The sequence below is a fragment of the Petromyzon marinus genome, assembly GCF_048934315.1.
Source record: "Petromyzon marinus isolate PM22_M1 ecotype Great Lakes invasive population chromosome 78 unlocalized genomic scaffold, UKy_Petmar_22M1.pri1.0 chr78_unloc.2, whole genome shotgun sequence".
Taxonomy (NCBI): Eukaryota; Metazoa; Chordata; class Hyperoartia; order Petromyzontiformes; family Petromyzontidae; genus Petromyzon; species Petromyzon marinus.
In genome coordinates this window covers 452,501-467,955 of record NW_027422626.1, presented here as the reverse complement: position 1 = coordinate 467,955, position 15,455 = coordinate 452,501, and the positions used below count along the sequence as shown (strand labels likewise).

The window sequence follows — 15,455 nt, the reverse complement described above, 5'->3', positions numbered from 1 at the left end:
CGTGGCGATGAGGTGGAGGGGGCGGGGTTGAACGAAGGGGGGGGGCGGGGCAACGATGAGAAGGGGGGGCGGGGCAACGATGAGAAGGGGGCGGGGTTGAGAGGTCGTGGCGATGAGGAGGAGGGGGCGGGGTTGAACGAAGGGGAGGGGGCGGGGCAACGATGAGAAGGGGGGGGCGGGGTTGAGCAGAGGGGTCGTGGCGATGAGGTGGAGGGGGCGGGGGTTGAACGAAGGGGGGCGGGGCAAGCGATGAGAAGGGGGCGGGGTTTAGAGGAGGGGGCGGGGCGAGTAGGTAGGAGATGGGGGGGGGGCAGCCACATAACGGACAGTGGTGGTTTGCCGGGTCGCGCGCGCTTCTCTCAGTGGTGACCCCCCCAACCCCCCCCCCCAGGGGGCCAATTTTCGCGCCCTTTTTTTAACCGTTAATTAATGCCTGAGGGGAGGTGGTTGGGGGCTGAGTGGTGATTTATTATAAAGTTAAAAAATAAATATATATATTTCATTACGAAGTTGAGGTGAAAGTTAAAAAAGTAGATTTTTTTTATTTAAAATAAGTTTAGTTTTTTTTTAAATCCTAAATAAAACCCGCGATCATATTTAAAACAACAGCAAACTTTACCTCAGCTTCTCTCTCTCTTCACAACAACAACAGCAGAAACCATCCCTCCGCCTAATGCAAGTTTTTAGTCTTTTGTTACCGCAAATTGTTTTTGTATTTGTCGTTAAAAATAAATTAACTTATTCCAGTCTTCTTATAATTCTCAATTGTTTTGACGCGAAGCTTAGGACGAAATGTCGACTCACTTCGTCAAAGGACCCGCTTACGGGCTCTCCGCTGAAGTGAAGAACAAGGTGAGAGGGCTCACCACACTCACCTCACCACACTCACCACACTCACCTCACTCACCTCACCACACTCACCACACTCACCATCCTCACCTCACCAGACTCACCACACCACACTCACCTCACCACACTCACCTCACCAGACTCACCACACCACACTCACCACACTCACCTCACCACACTCACCTCACTCACCACACTCACATCCTCACCACACTCACCTCACCACACTCACCACACTCACCATCCTCACCACACCTCACCATCCTTCACCTCACTCACCACACTCATCTCACCACACTCACCTCACCAGACTCACCACACCACACTCACCACACTCACCACACCACCTCACCACACTCACCACACTCACCTCACTCACCACACTCACCTCACCACACTCACCACACCACACTCACCACACTCACCTCACTCACCATCCTCACATCCTCACCACACTCACCATCCTCACCACACTCACCATCCTCACCATCCTCACCATCCTTCACCTCACTCACCACACTCATCTCACCACACTCCCCACACTCACCTCACCACACTCCACCACACTCACCATCCTCACCATCCTTCACCTCACTCACCTCACCACACTCACCACACTCACCTCACCACCCTCACCACACTCACCATCCTCACCTTCACCACACTCACCACACTCACCATCCTCACCATCCTTCACCTCACTCACCACACTCACCTCACCACACTCACCACACTCACCATCCTTCACCTCACTCACCACACTCACCTCACCACACTCACCACACCACACTCACCACACTCACCATCCTCACCACACCACACTCACCTCACCACACTCACCTCACCACACTCACCTCACCACACTCACCATCCTCACCTCACCACACTCACCATCCTCACCACTGTCACCTCACCACCTTCACCTCACCTCCCTCACCGCTGTCACCATCCTCACCTCACCACCCTCACCACCTTCACCACTGTCACCTCACCACCTTCACCACACTCACCACTGTCACTCCTTCACTTCACTCACCACCCTCCCACCTTCACCTCACCATCCTCACCACTGTCACCTCACCACCCTCACCACACTCACCACTGTCACCTCACCACCCTCACCACACTCACCACACTCACCACCTTCACCACCGTCACCACCTTCACCACACCATCCTCACCACTGTCACCTCACCACTGTCACCTCACCACCTTCACCACCTTCACCTCACCATCCTCACCACTTCACCTCACCACCCTCACCACACTCACCACCTTCACCACCCTCACCACCTTCACCACCCCTCACCACCCTCACCACACTCACCACCTTCACCACCCTCACCACCTTCACCACCCTCACCACCCTCACCACACTCACCACCTTCACCACCCTCACCACCTTCGCCACACTCACCACTGTCACCTCACCACTGTCATCACCCTCACCACCTTCACCACCCACCACCACCCTCACCACCCACACCACCCTCACCACCCTCACCACCCTCACCACCTTCGCCACACTCACCACCCTCACCTCACCACTGTCACCACCCTCACCTCACCACCTTCACCACCCTCACCTCACCACCTTCACCACCCTCACCACTGTCACCACCCTCACCTCACCACCCTCACCTCACCACTGTCACCACCCTCACCTCACCACTGTCACCTCACCACTGTCACCACCCTCACCTCACCACCTTCACCACCCTCACCACCTCACCACACTCACCACACTCACCACCTTCACCACCCTCACAACCCTCACCACCTTCACCGTCACCACCTTCACCACACCACCCACACCACCCTCACCTCCTTCACCACCCTCACCATCCTCACCACTGTCACCACCCTCACCTCACCACTGTCACCTCACCACTGTCACCACCCTCACCTCACCACCTTCACCACCCTCACCACCTTCACCACACTCACCACACTCACCACCTTCACCACCCTCACAACCCTCACCACCTTCACCACCTTCACCGTCACCATCTTCACCACACTCACCACTGTCACCTCACCACTGTCACCACCCTCACCACCTTCACCACTGACACCTCCCTCACCAACTTCACCACCCTCACCACTGTCACCACCCTCACCACCTTCACCCTCACCATCCTCACCTCACCATCCTCACCTCACCATCCTCACCACTTTCACCACCCTCACCTCACCACTGTCACCACTGTCACCTCACCACTGTCACCACCCTCACCTCACCACCCTCACCACCTTCACCACCCTCACCACCTTCACCACCCTCACCATCTTTACCACCCTCACCTCACCACTGTCACCACCCTCACCACTCTCACCACCTTCAGCACAGTCACCCTCACGACTGTCACCTCACCATCACCACTCTGACCACCCTCACCACAAACTCTCCACACAGAGACCCACAGACTCACCACACAGAGACCCACAGACTCACCACACAGAGACCCACAGACTCACCACACAGAGACCCACAGACTCATCACACAGAGACCCACAGACTCACCACACAGAGACCCATAGACTCACACACAGAGACCCACAGACTCACCACACAGAGACCCACAGACTCACCACACAGAGACCCACAGACTCACCACACAGAGACCCACAGACTCACCACACAGAGACCCATAGACTCACCACACAGAGACCCACAGACTCATCACACAGAGACCCACAGACTCACCACACAGAGACCCACAGACTCACTCACACAGAGACCCACAGACTCATCACACAGAGACCCACAGACTCACCACACAGAGACCCACAGACTCACCACACAGAGACCCATAGACTCACCACACAGAGACCCACAGACTCACCACACAGAGACCCATAGACTCACCACACAGAGACCCACACACTCACCACACAGAGACCCATAGACTCACACACAGAGACCCATAGACTCACCACACAGAGACCCACAGACTCACTCACACAGAGACCCACAGACTCACCACACAGAGACCCATAGACTCATCACACAGAGACCCATAGACTCACCACACAGAGACCCACAGACTCACCCACACAGAGACCCACAGACTCACTCATAGAGACCCATAGACTCACACATAAAGACCCACAGACTCACCACACAGAGACCCATAGACTCACCACACAGAGACCCACAGACTCACTACACAGATACCCATAGACTCACTACACAGAGACCCATCGACTCACCACACAGAGACCCATAGACTCATCACACAGAGACCCACAGACTCACCACACAGAGACCCATGGACTCACCACACAGAGACCCACAGATTCACCACACAGACCCACAAACTCACCACACAGAGACTCATAGACTCACCACACAGAGACCCACAGACTCACCACACAGAGACCCACAGACTCACTACACAGAGACCCATGGACTCACCACACAGAGACCCACAGATTCACCACACAGACCCACAGACTCACTATACAGAGACTCATAGACTCACCACACAGACCCACAGACTCACCACACAGAGACCCATAGACTCACCACACAGATACCCACAGACTCACCACACAGAGACCCATAGACTCACCACACACAGACCCACAGACTCACCACACAAACCCATAGACTCGCCACACAGAGACCCACAGACTCACCACACAGACTCACCACCCACAGATACTCATGTGAGACTCATCACGTGCCCTGACGATGGTGCATAGCCTGAAACGTCGTCCATCTATCGTTCGTTCCCATGTAAGGCATCAGGCACAGGGGGCAGCGTTGTTGAGGCAATTTGGTTATTTATTAGCAGTGCCTTGGACCATAGAAGGTGTCTGGGTGGGCGTGTGGGTGGGTGAGGGTGGGTGGGTGGTGTGTGGAGTGGTGAGAGGGTGGGTGGGTGTGTGTGGGTAGGTGTGTGAGTGGGCGAGAGTGGGTGGGTGTGTGGGTGTGTGTGTGAGAAGGTGGGTCAGTGGGTGTGTGGGTGGTGAGAGGGTGTGTGGGTGGGTGTGTGTGTGGTTGGGTGAGGGTGGGTGGGTGTGTGTGTGGGTGAGAGGGTGGGTGGGTGGTGTGTGGGTGGGTGAGAGGGAGTGTGGGTGGTGTGTGGGTGGGTGAGAGGGTGTGTGGGTGAGAGGGTGTGTGTAGTGGTGAGAGGGTGGGTGGGTGTGTGTGTGTGGGTGGATGTGTGTGAGAGGGTGGGTGTGGGGTGGGTGGATTGGTGAGAGGGTGGGTGGGTGTGTGGGTGTGTGTGTGAGAAAGTGGGGGGGTGTGTGTGTGTGTTGAGAAGGTGGGTGAGAGGGTGCGTGGGTGGTGAGAGGGTGTGTGTGGGTGTGAGGGTGGGTGGGTGTGGATGGGTGGGTGTGTGGATTAGTGAGAGGGTGGGTGTGTGTGAGAGTGTGTGTGTGTGAGAGAGTGGGTGGGTGAGAGGGTGGGAAGGTCGGTGTGTGGGTGGGTGAGAGGGTGGGTGGGTGTGTGGGTGAGAAGGTGGGTGGGTGAGAGGGTGGGGTGAGAGGGTGGGTGGATGAGAGGGTGGGTGGATGAGAGGGTGGGTGGGTGAGAGGGTGGGTGAGAGGGTGGGTGGATGAGAGGGGTGGGGTGGGTGAGAGGGTAGGTGAGAGGGTGGGTGGGTGAGAGGGTGGGGTGGGTGAGAGGGGAGGGTGGGTGGTGTACAGTGAGGCAAAAAAGTATTTGATCCCCTGCTGATTTTGTACATTTGCCCACTGACAAATAAATGATCAGTTTATAATTTTAATGGTAAGTTTATTTGAACAGTGAGAGACAGAATAACAACAACAAAATCCAGAAAAACGCATGTCAAAAATGTTATAAATTGATTTGCATTAAACGCATGTCAAAAATGTTATAAAATTGATTTGCATTTTAATGAGGGAAATAAGTATTTGACCCCTCTGCAAAACATGACTTAGTACTTGGTGGCAAAACCCTTGTTGGCAATCACAGAGGTCAGACGTTTCTTGTAGTTGGCCACCAGGTTTGCACACATCTCAGGAGGGATTTTGTCCCACTCCTCTTTGCAGATCTTCTCCAAGTCATTAAGGTTTCGAGGCTGACGTGTGGCAACTCGAACCTTCAGCTTCTATGGTATTAAGGTCTGGAGACTGGCTAGGCCACTCCAGGACCTTAATGTGCTTCTTCTTGAGCCACTCCTTTGTTGCCTTGGCCGTGTGTTTTGGGTCATTGTCATGCTGGAATACCCATCCACGACCCATTTTAATGCCCTGGCTGACAGAAGGAGGTTCTCACCCAAGCTTTGACGGTACATGGCCCCGTCCATCGTCCCTTTGATGCGGTGAAGTTGTCCTGTCCCCTTAGCATAAAAACACCTCCAAAGCATAATGTTTCCACCTCCATGTTTGACGGTGGGGATGGTGTTCTTGAGGTCATAGGCAGCATTCCTCCTCCAAACACGGCGAGTTGAGTTGATGCCAAAGAGCTCTATTTTGGTCTCATCTGACCACAACACTTTCACCCAGTTGTCCTCTGAATCATTCAGATGTTCATTGGCAAACTTCAGACGGGCATGTATATGTGCTTCTTGAGCAGGGGGACCTTGCGGGCGCTGCAGGATATCAGTCCTTCACGGCGTAGTGTGTTACCAATTGTTTTCTTGGTGACTATGGTCCCAGCTGCCTTGAGATCATTGACAAGATCCTCCCGTGTAGTTCTGGGCTGATTCCTCACCGTTCTCATGATCATTGCAACTCCACGAGGTGAGATCTTGCATGTAGCCCCAGGCCGAGGGAGATTGACAGTTTTTTGCGTTTCTTCCATTTGCGAATAATCGCACCAACTGTTGTCACCTTCTCACCAAGCTGCTTGGCAATGGTCTTGTAGCCCATTCCAGCCTTGTGTAGGTCTACAATATTGTCCCTGACATCCTTGGAGAACTACTCTTTGGTCTTGGCCACGGTGGAGAGTTTGGAATCTGATTGATTGATTGCTTCTGTGGACAGGCGTCTTTTATACAGGTGACAAGCTGAGATTAGGAGCACTCCCTTTAAGAGTGGGCTCCTAATCTCAGCTTGTTACCTGTATAAAAAGACACCTGGGAGCCAGATATCTTTCTGATTGAGAGCGGGTCAAATACTTATTTCCCTCATTAAAATGCAAATCAATTTATAACATTTTTGATATGCGTTTTTCTGGACTTTTGTTGTTGTTATTCTGTCTCTCACTGTTCAAATAAACCTACCATTAAAATTATAGACTGACCATTTCTTTGTCAATGGGCAAACGTACAAAATCAGCAGGGGATCAAATACTTTTTTCCCTCACTGTAGGTGGGTGAGAGGGTGGGTGAGAGGGTGGGTGGTTGTGTGGGTGAGAGGGTGAGAGGGTTGGTGGATGAGAGAGATGGTGGGTGAGTGTGTGAGAGGGTGGGTGGGTGAGAGGGTGGGTGGGTGAGCGGGTGGGGTGGGTGAGAGGGTGGGTGGGTGTGTAGGTGGGTGAGAGGGTGGGTGTGTGGGTGTGTAGGTGGGTGTGTGGGTGGGTGTGTGAGAGTGGGTGGCTGTGTGTGGTGGGTGTGTGGGTGGGTGAGAGAGTGGTTGGGTGTGTGTGGGTGGGTGTGTGGGTGAGAGTGGGTGGGTGGGTGTGTGTGATGGGTGTGGGTGTGTGTGGGTGGGTGGGTGAGAGAGTGGGTGGGTGTGTGTGTGGGTGAGAGAGTGGGTGAGTGTGTGGGTGGGTGAGAGAGTGGGTGAGTGTGTGGGTGGGTGAGAGAGTGGGTGAGTGTGTGGGTGGGTGAGAGAGTGGTATAGCAGTCAACCCATGGCACCTGCTGGGTCTGTCCCGTGACCTCCTCCTGCACCTAGCCTGGCACAGCAGTCAACCCATGGCACCTGCTGGGTCTGTCCCGTGACCTCCTCCTCCTGCACCTAGCCTGGCACAGCAGTCAACCCATGGCACCTGCTGGGTCTATCCCGTGACCTCCTCCTCCTGCACCTAGCCTGGCACAGCAGTCAACCCATGGCACCTGCTGGGTCTGTCCCGTGACCTCCTCCTGCACCTAGCCTGGCACAGCAGTCAACCTGTGTCACCTGCTGGGTCTGTCCCGTGACCTCCTGTACCTAGCCTGCACAGGCGCTAATTGGTGGTGACATTGGTGACGTCACCGCCAATTAGTTGTGGCTGTTATTGTGGTTGTTGAGTGGGTAGGTGAGTGGGTAGATGAGTGAGTAAATAGGTGCGTGAGTTGGTAGGTGAGTGAGTGCGTAGGTGAGTGAGTGGGTAGGTGAGTGAGTGTGTTGGTAAGTGAGTAGGTAGCTGAGTGAGTGGGTAGGTGAGTGAGTAAATAGGTGCGTGAGTTGGTAGGTGAGTGAGTGCGTAGGTGAGTGAGTAAATAGGTGCATGAGTTGGTAGGTGAGTGAGTGGGTAGGTGAGTGAGTGGGTGAGTGAGTTGGTAGGTGAGTGAGTGCGTAGGTGAGTGAGTAAATAGGTGCATGAGTTGGTAGGTGAGTGAGTGGGTAGGTGAGTGAGTGGGTAGGTGAGTGAGTAAATAGGTGCGTGAGTTGGTAGGTGAGTGAGTGGGTAGCTGAAAGAGTCAGTGGCTGAGTGGGCAGCTGAATGAGTGGGTAGTTCAGTGAGTAGGTAGGTGAGTGAGTGGGTAGCTGAGTGAGTGGGTAGGTGAGTGAGTGGGTAGGTGAGTGAGTGGGTAGGTGAGTGAGTGGGTAGGTGAGTGAGTGTGTGGGTGAGTGGGTAGGTGAGTGGGTAGTTCAGTGAGTGAGTGGGTAGGTGTGTGGGTGAGTAGGTAGGTGAGTGGGTAGGTGAGTGGGTGAGTGGGTAGTTCAGTGAGTGAGTGGGTAGTTCAGTGAGTGGGTAGGTGAGTGAGTGAGTGGGTAATTCAGTGAGTGGGTAGGTGAGTGAGTGAGTGGGTAGGTGAGTGAGTGAGTGGGTGAGTGAATGGGTAGGTGAGTGGGTAGTTCAGTGAGTGAGTGGGTGAGTGGGTAGTTCAGTGAGTGGGTAGGTGTGTGGGTGAGTCAGTCCCCTCCGGCCCTGCTCGAGGCTACCTGGTGGAGCTTTGTCTGTGTGATCTTCGTGACTCGGCAATGGGAGAATTTAAACTCCTCACTTTAAAAGGCAATCATTGTCTCACGTGGTGGGGGTGGTGGTGGGGGTGGTGATGGAGGTGGTGATGGCGGTGCCGGTGGTGGTGATGATGATGGTGGTGGTGGTGATGATGGTGATGGTGGTGGTGATGATGGTGATGGTGGTGATGATGATGGTGATGATGGTGGTGGTCGTGGTGATGATGATGGTGCTGATGATGATGATGGTGGTGGTGATGATGATGATGGTGGTGAAGATGATGATGGTGATGATGGTGATGATGGTGGTGATAATGATGATGGTGGTGATGATGATGGTGGTGGTGATGATGGTGGTGGTGATGATAATGGTGATGGTGGTGATGATGATGACGGTGGTGATGATGATGGCGGTGGTGATGGTGGTGGCGGTGGTGGTGATGATGGTGGTGGTGGTGGTGATGATGATGGTGATGATGGTGGTGATGAGGATGGTGATGGTGGTGATGGTGATGATGGTGGTGGTGGTGATGATGATGATGACGGTGGTGAAGATGATGATGATGGTGGTGATGATGATGATGATGGTGGTGATGATGATGATGGTGGTGGTGGTGATGATGATGGTGGTGGTGATGATGGTGGTGGTGATGATGATGGTGATGATGGTGGTGATGATGATGGTGGTGATGACGATGATGGTGATGATGGTGATGATGGTGATGATGATGGTGGTGATGATGATGATGGTGGTGGTGATGATGATGGTAATGATGGTGGTGATGATGATGACGGTGGTGATGATGATGACGGTGGTGATGATGATGACGGTGGTGATGATTATGACGGTGGTGATGATTATGACGGTGGTGATGATGATGACGGTGGTGATGATGATGACGATGGTGGTGATGATGATGTTGATGACTATGGTGATGATGATGATGGTGGTGATGATTATGACGGTGGTGATGATGATGATGGTGGTGATGACGATGGTGCTGACGATGGTGATGATGATGATGATCACGATGGTGGTGACGATGGTGGTGATGATGATGGTGGTGATGACGATGGTAATGATTATGACGGTGGTGGTGATGAGGATGGTGGTGATGATGATGGTGGTGATGACGATGGTGATGATGATGGTGGTGGTGATGATGATGGTGGTGGTGGTGGTGATGATGATGGTGGTGATGATGGTGATGATGATGACGGTGGTGGTGATCACGATGGTGGTGATGACGATGGTGGTGATCACGATGGTGGTGATGACGATGGTGATGACGATGGTGGTGATGATGATGGTGGTGATGACGATGGTGATGATGATGACGGTGGTGGTGATGAGGATGGTGGTGATGATGATGGTGGTGATGGCGATGGTGATGACGATGGTGATGATGATGATGGTGGTGGTGGTGATGATGATGGTGGTGATGATGGTGATGATGATGACGGTGGTGGTGATCACGATGGTGATGACGATGGTGGTGATGATGATGATGACGGTGGTGGTGATCACGATGGTGGTGATGACGATGGTGATGACGATGGTGATGATGATGGTGGTGGTGGTGGTGGTGATGATGATGGTGGTGGTGATCGACTCAGCCTTTAAACATCGAGGCGTTGTGCATCACCAGGTGGTGGTGATGGTGGTGATGGTGTTAGCTACCCAGCCACACACCACCTTACCCCTGATGCGTGCCCTTGCCGCTGCTGCACGGCGCTTGTGTGAGGGCGCTACCTGGGGTCGCTTTGTCTCTGCATCTCATCAATAACGAATGGAGTCCCTTAAATGGACTAAAAAAGCCCTCCGGCATTGACAGCAGGGTGCAGTAAACACGTGGGTGGGTGGGTGGGGGGGTGGGTGGGGGGGGGTGGGAGAGTGGGTGGGTGGGTGAGTGGGGGGGAGAGTGGGGGGGTGAGTGGGTGGGAGAGTGGGTGGGAGAGTGGGGGGGTGGGTGGGTGGGAGAGTGGGGGGGTGAGTGGGTGGGTGGGTGGGAGAGTGGGGGGGGTGAGTGGGTGGGAGAGTGGGTGGGTGGGAGAGTGGGGGGGTGAGTGGGTGGGTGGGTGGGAGAGTGGGGGGGTGAGTGGGTGGGAGAGTGGGGGGGGGTGAGTGGGTGGGAGAGTGGGGGGTGGGTGGGTGGGTGGGAGAGTGGGGGGGTGAGTGGGTGCGTGGGTGGGAGAGTGGGGGGGTGAGTGGGTGGGAGAGTGGGGGGTGAGTGGGTGGGAGAGCGGGGGGGTGAGTGGGTGGGTGGGAGAGTGGGGGGGTGAGTGGGTGGGAGAGTGGGGGGGTGAGTGGGGGGGTGAGTGGGTGCGTGGGTGGGAGAGTGGGGGGGTGAGTGGGTGGGAGAGTGGGGGGTGAGTGGGTGGGAGAGTGGGGGGGTGAGTGGGTGGGAGAGCGGGGGGGTGAGTGGGTGGGAGAGTGAGTGAGTGGGTGGGAGAGTGGGGGGGTGAGTGGGTGGGTGGGTGGGAGAGTGGGGGGGTGAGTGGGTGGGAGAGTGGGGGGGTGAGTGGGTGGGTGGGAGAGTGGGGGGGTGAGTGGGTGGGAGAGTGGGGGGGTGAGTGGGTGGGAGAGTGGGGGGTGGGTGGGAGAGTGGGGGGGTGAGTGGGTGGGTGGGTGGGAGAGTGGGGGGGTGAGTGGGTGGGAAAGTGGGGGGGTGAGTGGGTGGGAGAGTGGGGGGGTGAGTGGGTGGGTGGGTGGGAGAGTGGGGGGTGAGTGGGTGGGAGAGTGGGGGGGTGAGTGGGTGGGAGAGTGGGGGGGTGAGTGGGTGGGAGAGTGGGGGGGTGAGTGGGTGGGAGAGTGGGGGGGTGAGTGGGTGGGAGAGTGGGGGGTGAGTGGGTGGGTGGGAGAGTGGGGGGGTGAGTGGGTGGGAGAGTGGGGGGGTGAGTGGGTGGGAGAGTGGGGGGTGGGTGGGAGAGTGGGTGGGTGGGTGGGAGAGTGGGGGGGTGAGTGGGTGGGAGAGTGGGGGGGTGAGTGGGTGGGTGGGTGGGAGAGTGGGGGGGTGAGTGGGTGGGAGAGTGGGGGGGTGAGTGGGTGGGAGAGTGGGGGGGGTGAGTGGGTGGGTGGGTGGGAGAGTGGGGGGGTGAGTGGGTGGGAGAGTGGGGAGGTGAGTGGGTGGGAGAGTGGGGGGGTGAGTGGGTGGGTGGGTGGGAGAGTGGGGGGGTGGGTGGATGGGAGAGTGGGGGGGTGGGTGGGTGGGAGAGTGGGTGGGTGAGTGAGTGGGAGAGTGGGGGGGTGGGTGGGTGGGAGAGTGGGGGGGGTGGGTGGGAGGGTGAGTGAGTGGGTGAGTGGGAGAGTGAGTGGGTGAGTGGGAGAGTGAGTGAGTGGGTGGGTGAGTGGGTGGGTGGGAGAGTGGGGGGGTGGGTGGGTGAGTGGGTGGGTGAGTGGGGGGGTGGGTGGGTGGGTGAGTGGGGGGGTGGGTGGGAGAGTGGGGGGGTGAGTGGGTGGGTGGGAGAGTGGGTGGGTGAGTGGGTGGGTGAGTGGTGGGGGGGGTGAGTGGGTATGTGGGAGAGTGGGGGGGTGAGTGGGTGGGTGGGAGAGTGGGGGGTGAGTGGGTGGGTGGGAGAGTGGGGGGGTGAGTGGGTGAGTGGGTGGGTGAGTGGGTGAGTGAGTGGGTGGGTGGGTGGGAGAGTGAGTGGGTGGGTGAGTGGGTGGGTGGGTCAATGGGTGAGTGGGTGAGTGGGTGGGTGAGTGGGTGAGTGAGTGGGTGGGTGGGAGAGTGAGTGGGTGGGTGAGTGGGTGGGTCAATGAGTGCGTGGATGAGTGAGTGGGTGTGTGAGTTGGTGGGTGGGAGAGTGGGTGGGTGGGAGAGTGGGTTGGGTGAGTTGGTGGGTGGGTGAGTTGGTGGGTGAGTGGGTGTGAGAGGAAGTGGGGGGTGAGTGGGTGAGTTGGTGGGTGAGGGAGTGGGTGGATGAGGCAGTGAGTGGGTGGGAGGTGGAGACAGTTCGAGGAGGAGGGAGGGGGGGGGGGGGCGGGGGATTCTAATAGTTACTTCGATGGAGACGCTATTGGGCTAGTCTCTGGAGGAAGTTCGAGGAGGAGAGGAGGAGGAGAGGGGGAGGGTGAGGAGGAGGAGGAGGGGGTGGAATGTTGAAGAATTGTTCCAATTTCTCACCTTTTTTAGTCAATTCTAGAGAGAGAGGTGGAGACATCACAAAGGCAAAGCTCCCCCGTATAGCCTCTAAGGGCAAGTGCCCTCAGTAGCGAGTGGCAACAGTTGCTGCACACACAGAGGGGGTGGGTGGCCAGCACCACGCCTGGCCGCCTTTGTCTCCCCCAGTGCTAGCGATGTTCACTACCACCACCACCGCTCCACCAGGCGACTCATTTGAGGCTGAGTCGACCTAGGGGACGCCCATGACCGGTTGAGATCATCGCTAACCACTGCGCCACCGCTGCCCACACACTCACTCAGCCACTCACCTCAACACTCACCTACACAGTCACTCGCCCACCCACTCGCCCACCCGCTCACTCGCTCAATCACCCGCTCACCTAATCACTCACCCAGTCACTCACTCACCCAGTCACCCACCCACGCACTCGCTCACTCACCTGCTCACCTAATCACTCATCCAGCCACCCACCCACTCACGCACTCACTCACCCGCTCACCTAATCACTCATCCAGCCACCCACCCACTCACGCACTCACTCACCCGCTCACCTAATCACTCACCCAGTCACTCACCCACCCACGCACTCACTCACTCACCTGCTCACCTAATCACTCACCCAGTCACTCACCCAATCACCCACCCAAATCACTCGCTCACTCACCCACTCACCTAATCACTCATCCAGCCACCCACCCACTCACGCACTCACTCACCCGCTCACCTAACACTCACCCAGTCACTCACCCAATCACCCACCCACTCACTCGCTCACTCACCCGCTCACCTAATCACTCACTCACCCAGTCACTCACTCACCCAGTCACTCACTCACTCATCCAGTCACCCACTCACTTACGCACTCACCAAATCACTCACCTACCCAGTCACTCACCCAGTCACTCATCCAGTCACTCATCCAGTCACCCACCCACTCTCGCACTCACACACGTACACACACGTAACCATACAAAGGCACACACACGCACACACACATACACACGCGCACTCACTCACCCACGCGTGGCTTCCTAACGCTCCTACGTGACCTTGAAAGGTGCTGCTCGCTGTTGGTGATGATGGTGACTGCCCTGCTGGTGTTTGTTGATGTTCAGAGTCATGGTGGGGGGTGGCGGTGGTGGTGGGGGTGAGTGGGTGGTGGTGATGGTGGGGGTGAGTGGGTGGTGGTGATGGTGGGGGTGGGTGGGTGAGTGGGTGGGTGGGTGAGTGGGTGCGTGAGTGATTGGGTGAGTGAGTGAGTGATTGAGTGGGTGGGTGGGTGAGTGATTGAGTGGGTGGGTAAACGGGTGAGTGGGTGGGTGACTTACACGGGCTGGAGAACAGATGGATTGATGGGTGAGTGAGTGGGTGTGTGGGTGAGTGGGTGAGTGAATGCTAGACTGGGTGGGTGAGTGGGTGTGTGGGTGAGTGTATGAGTAGGTGAGTGAGTGAGTGGGTGAGTGAGTGGGTGAGGGAGTGGATGAGGGAGTGAGTGAGTGTGTGTGAGTGTGTTTGTGTGAGCGAGTGAGTGTGTGAGTGAGTGGGTGTGTCGGTGAGGGAGTGAGTGGAACAGGCTAGAGAAGAGATGGAGTGATGTGGTACAGGAGGACGTGGAGCTGAGTGGACTTGCCAATGACCGGTACCAGCGGTGTCAAGATTGGCCTCTGTGGAGGAGGAGGCTCTTGAAGGACGCTGCTGCTACTGGGGCTAGTGCCAGGCTAGGTGCACTCTGAGGTTATCGGACAGTTGGAGGTAGTCGCCCTCCAGCAACAACGGAGGGCAGAGGAGCGACGCTCACAACAACGAGCGGAGCGCCGGGTGGCTATAAAGCGTCGAGTTGGCACAGTAGAGGGCACAGGTGGTGCACCTAGCCTGGCACAGTAGGGGGCACAGGTGGTGATGCATCTGCACCTAGTCTGGCACAGCAGCCAACCCATGGCACTTCCTGGGTCTGTCCCGAGATCTCCTGCACCTAGCCTGGCACAGTATGGGGTACAGCTGGTGGTGAATCTACCGGTAATCTCTGTCAGTCGACCCAATGGCACCTGCTGGGTCTGCCCCGTGACCTCCTGCCAGCGGGCGTTCGAGACTTCACGTGGTCTCAACGTGCACCTAGCCTGGCACAAGCGCCGTGGTGACGTCACCGCCACTTAGTGGTGAATGGCGGTTGTTGTTGTGTTGTGGGTATCTCTGTGACTGTCTCTCTGTGTGTCTGTCTCTCTGTCTCTCTTTCTTTCTCTGTGTCTCTGTGTGTCTCTGTCTCTCTCTGTGTCTGTCTCTCTCTGTCTTTCTCTGTGTCTCTGTGTGTGTCTCTCTCTCTCTGTCCCTCTGTCTCTCTCTCTGTCTCTCGCTCTGTCTCTCTCTGTGTCTATCTCTCTCTGTCTCTCTGTGTGTGTCTCTCTCTGTCTCTCTCTGTGTCTGTCTCTCTCTGTCTCTCTCTCTCTCTGTTT

At 56.4% G+C, this 15,455-nt stretch overlaps 1 protein-coding gene across 1 annotated transcript in view; it reads left to right on the top strand.

The window, feature by feature from the left end:
* The first annotated feature begins 311 nt into the window (after positions 1–311).
* The window catches only part of LOC142905262 (calponin-1-like), a 46,749-nt gene continuing 31,605 nt past the window's right edge, over positions 312–15,455 (top strand). The window contains exons 1-2 of the mRNA XM_076058821.1: positions 312–365; positions 782–852. Of these exons, the coding sequence (XP_075914936.1) occupies positions 793–852 (60 nt within the window). The 5' untranslated portion in view covers positions 312–365; positions 782–792. The remainder of the gene's footprint in view (positions 366–781; positions 853–15,455) is intronic.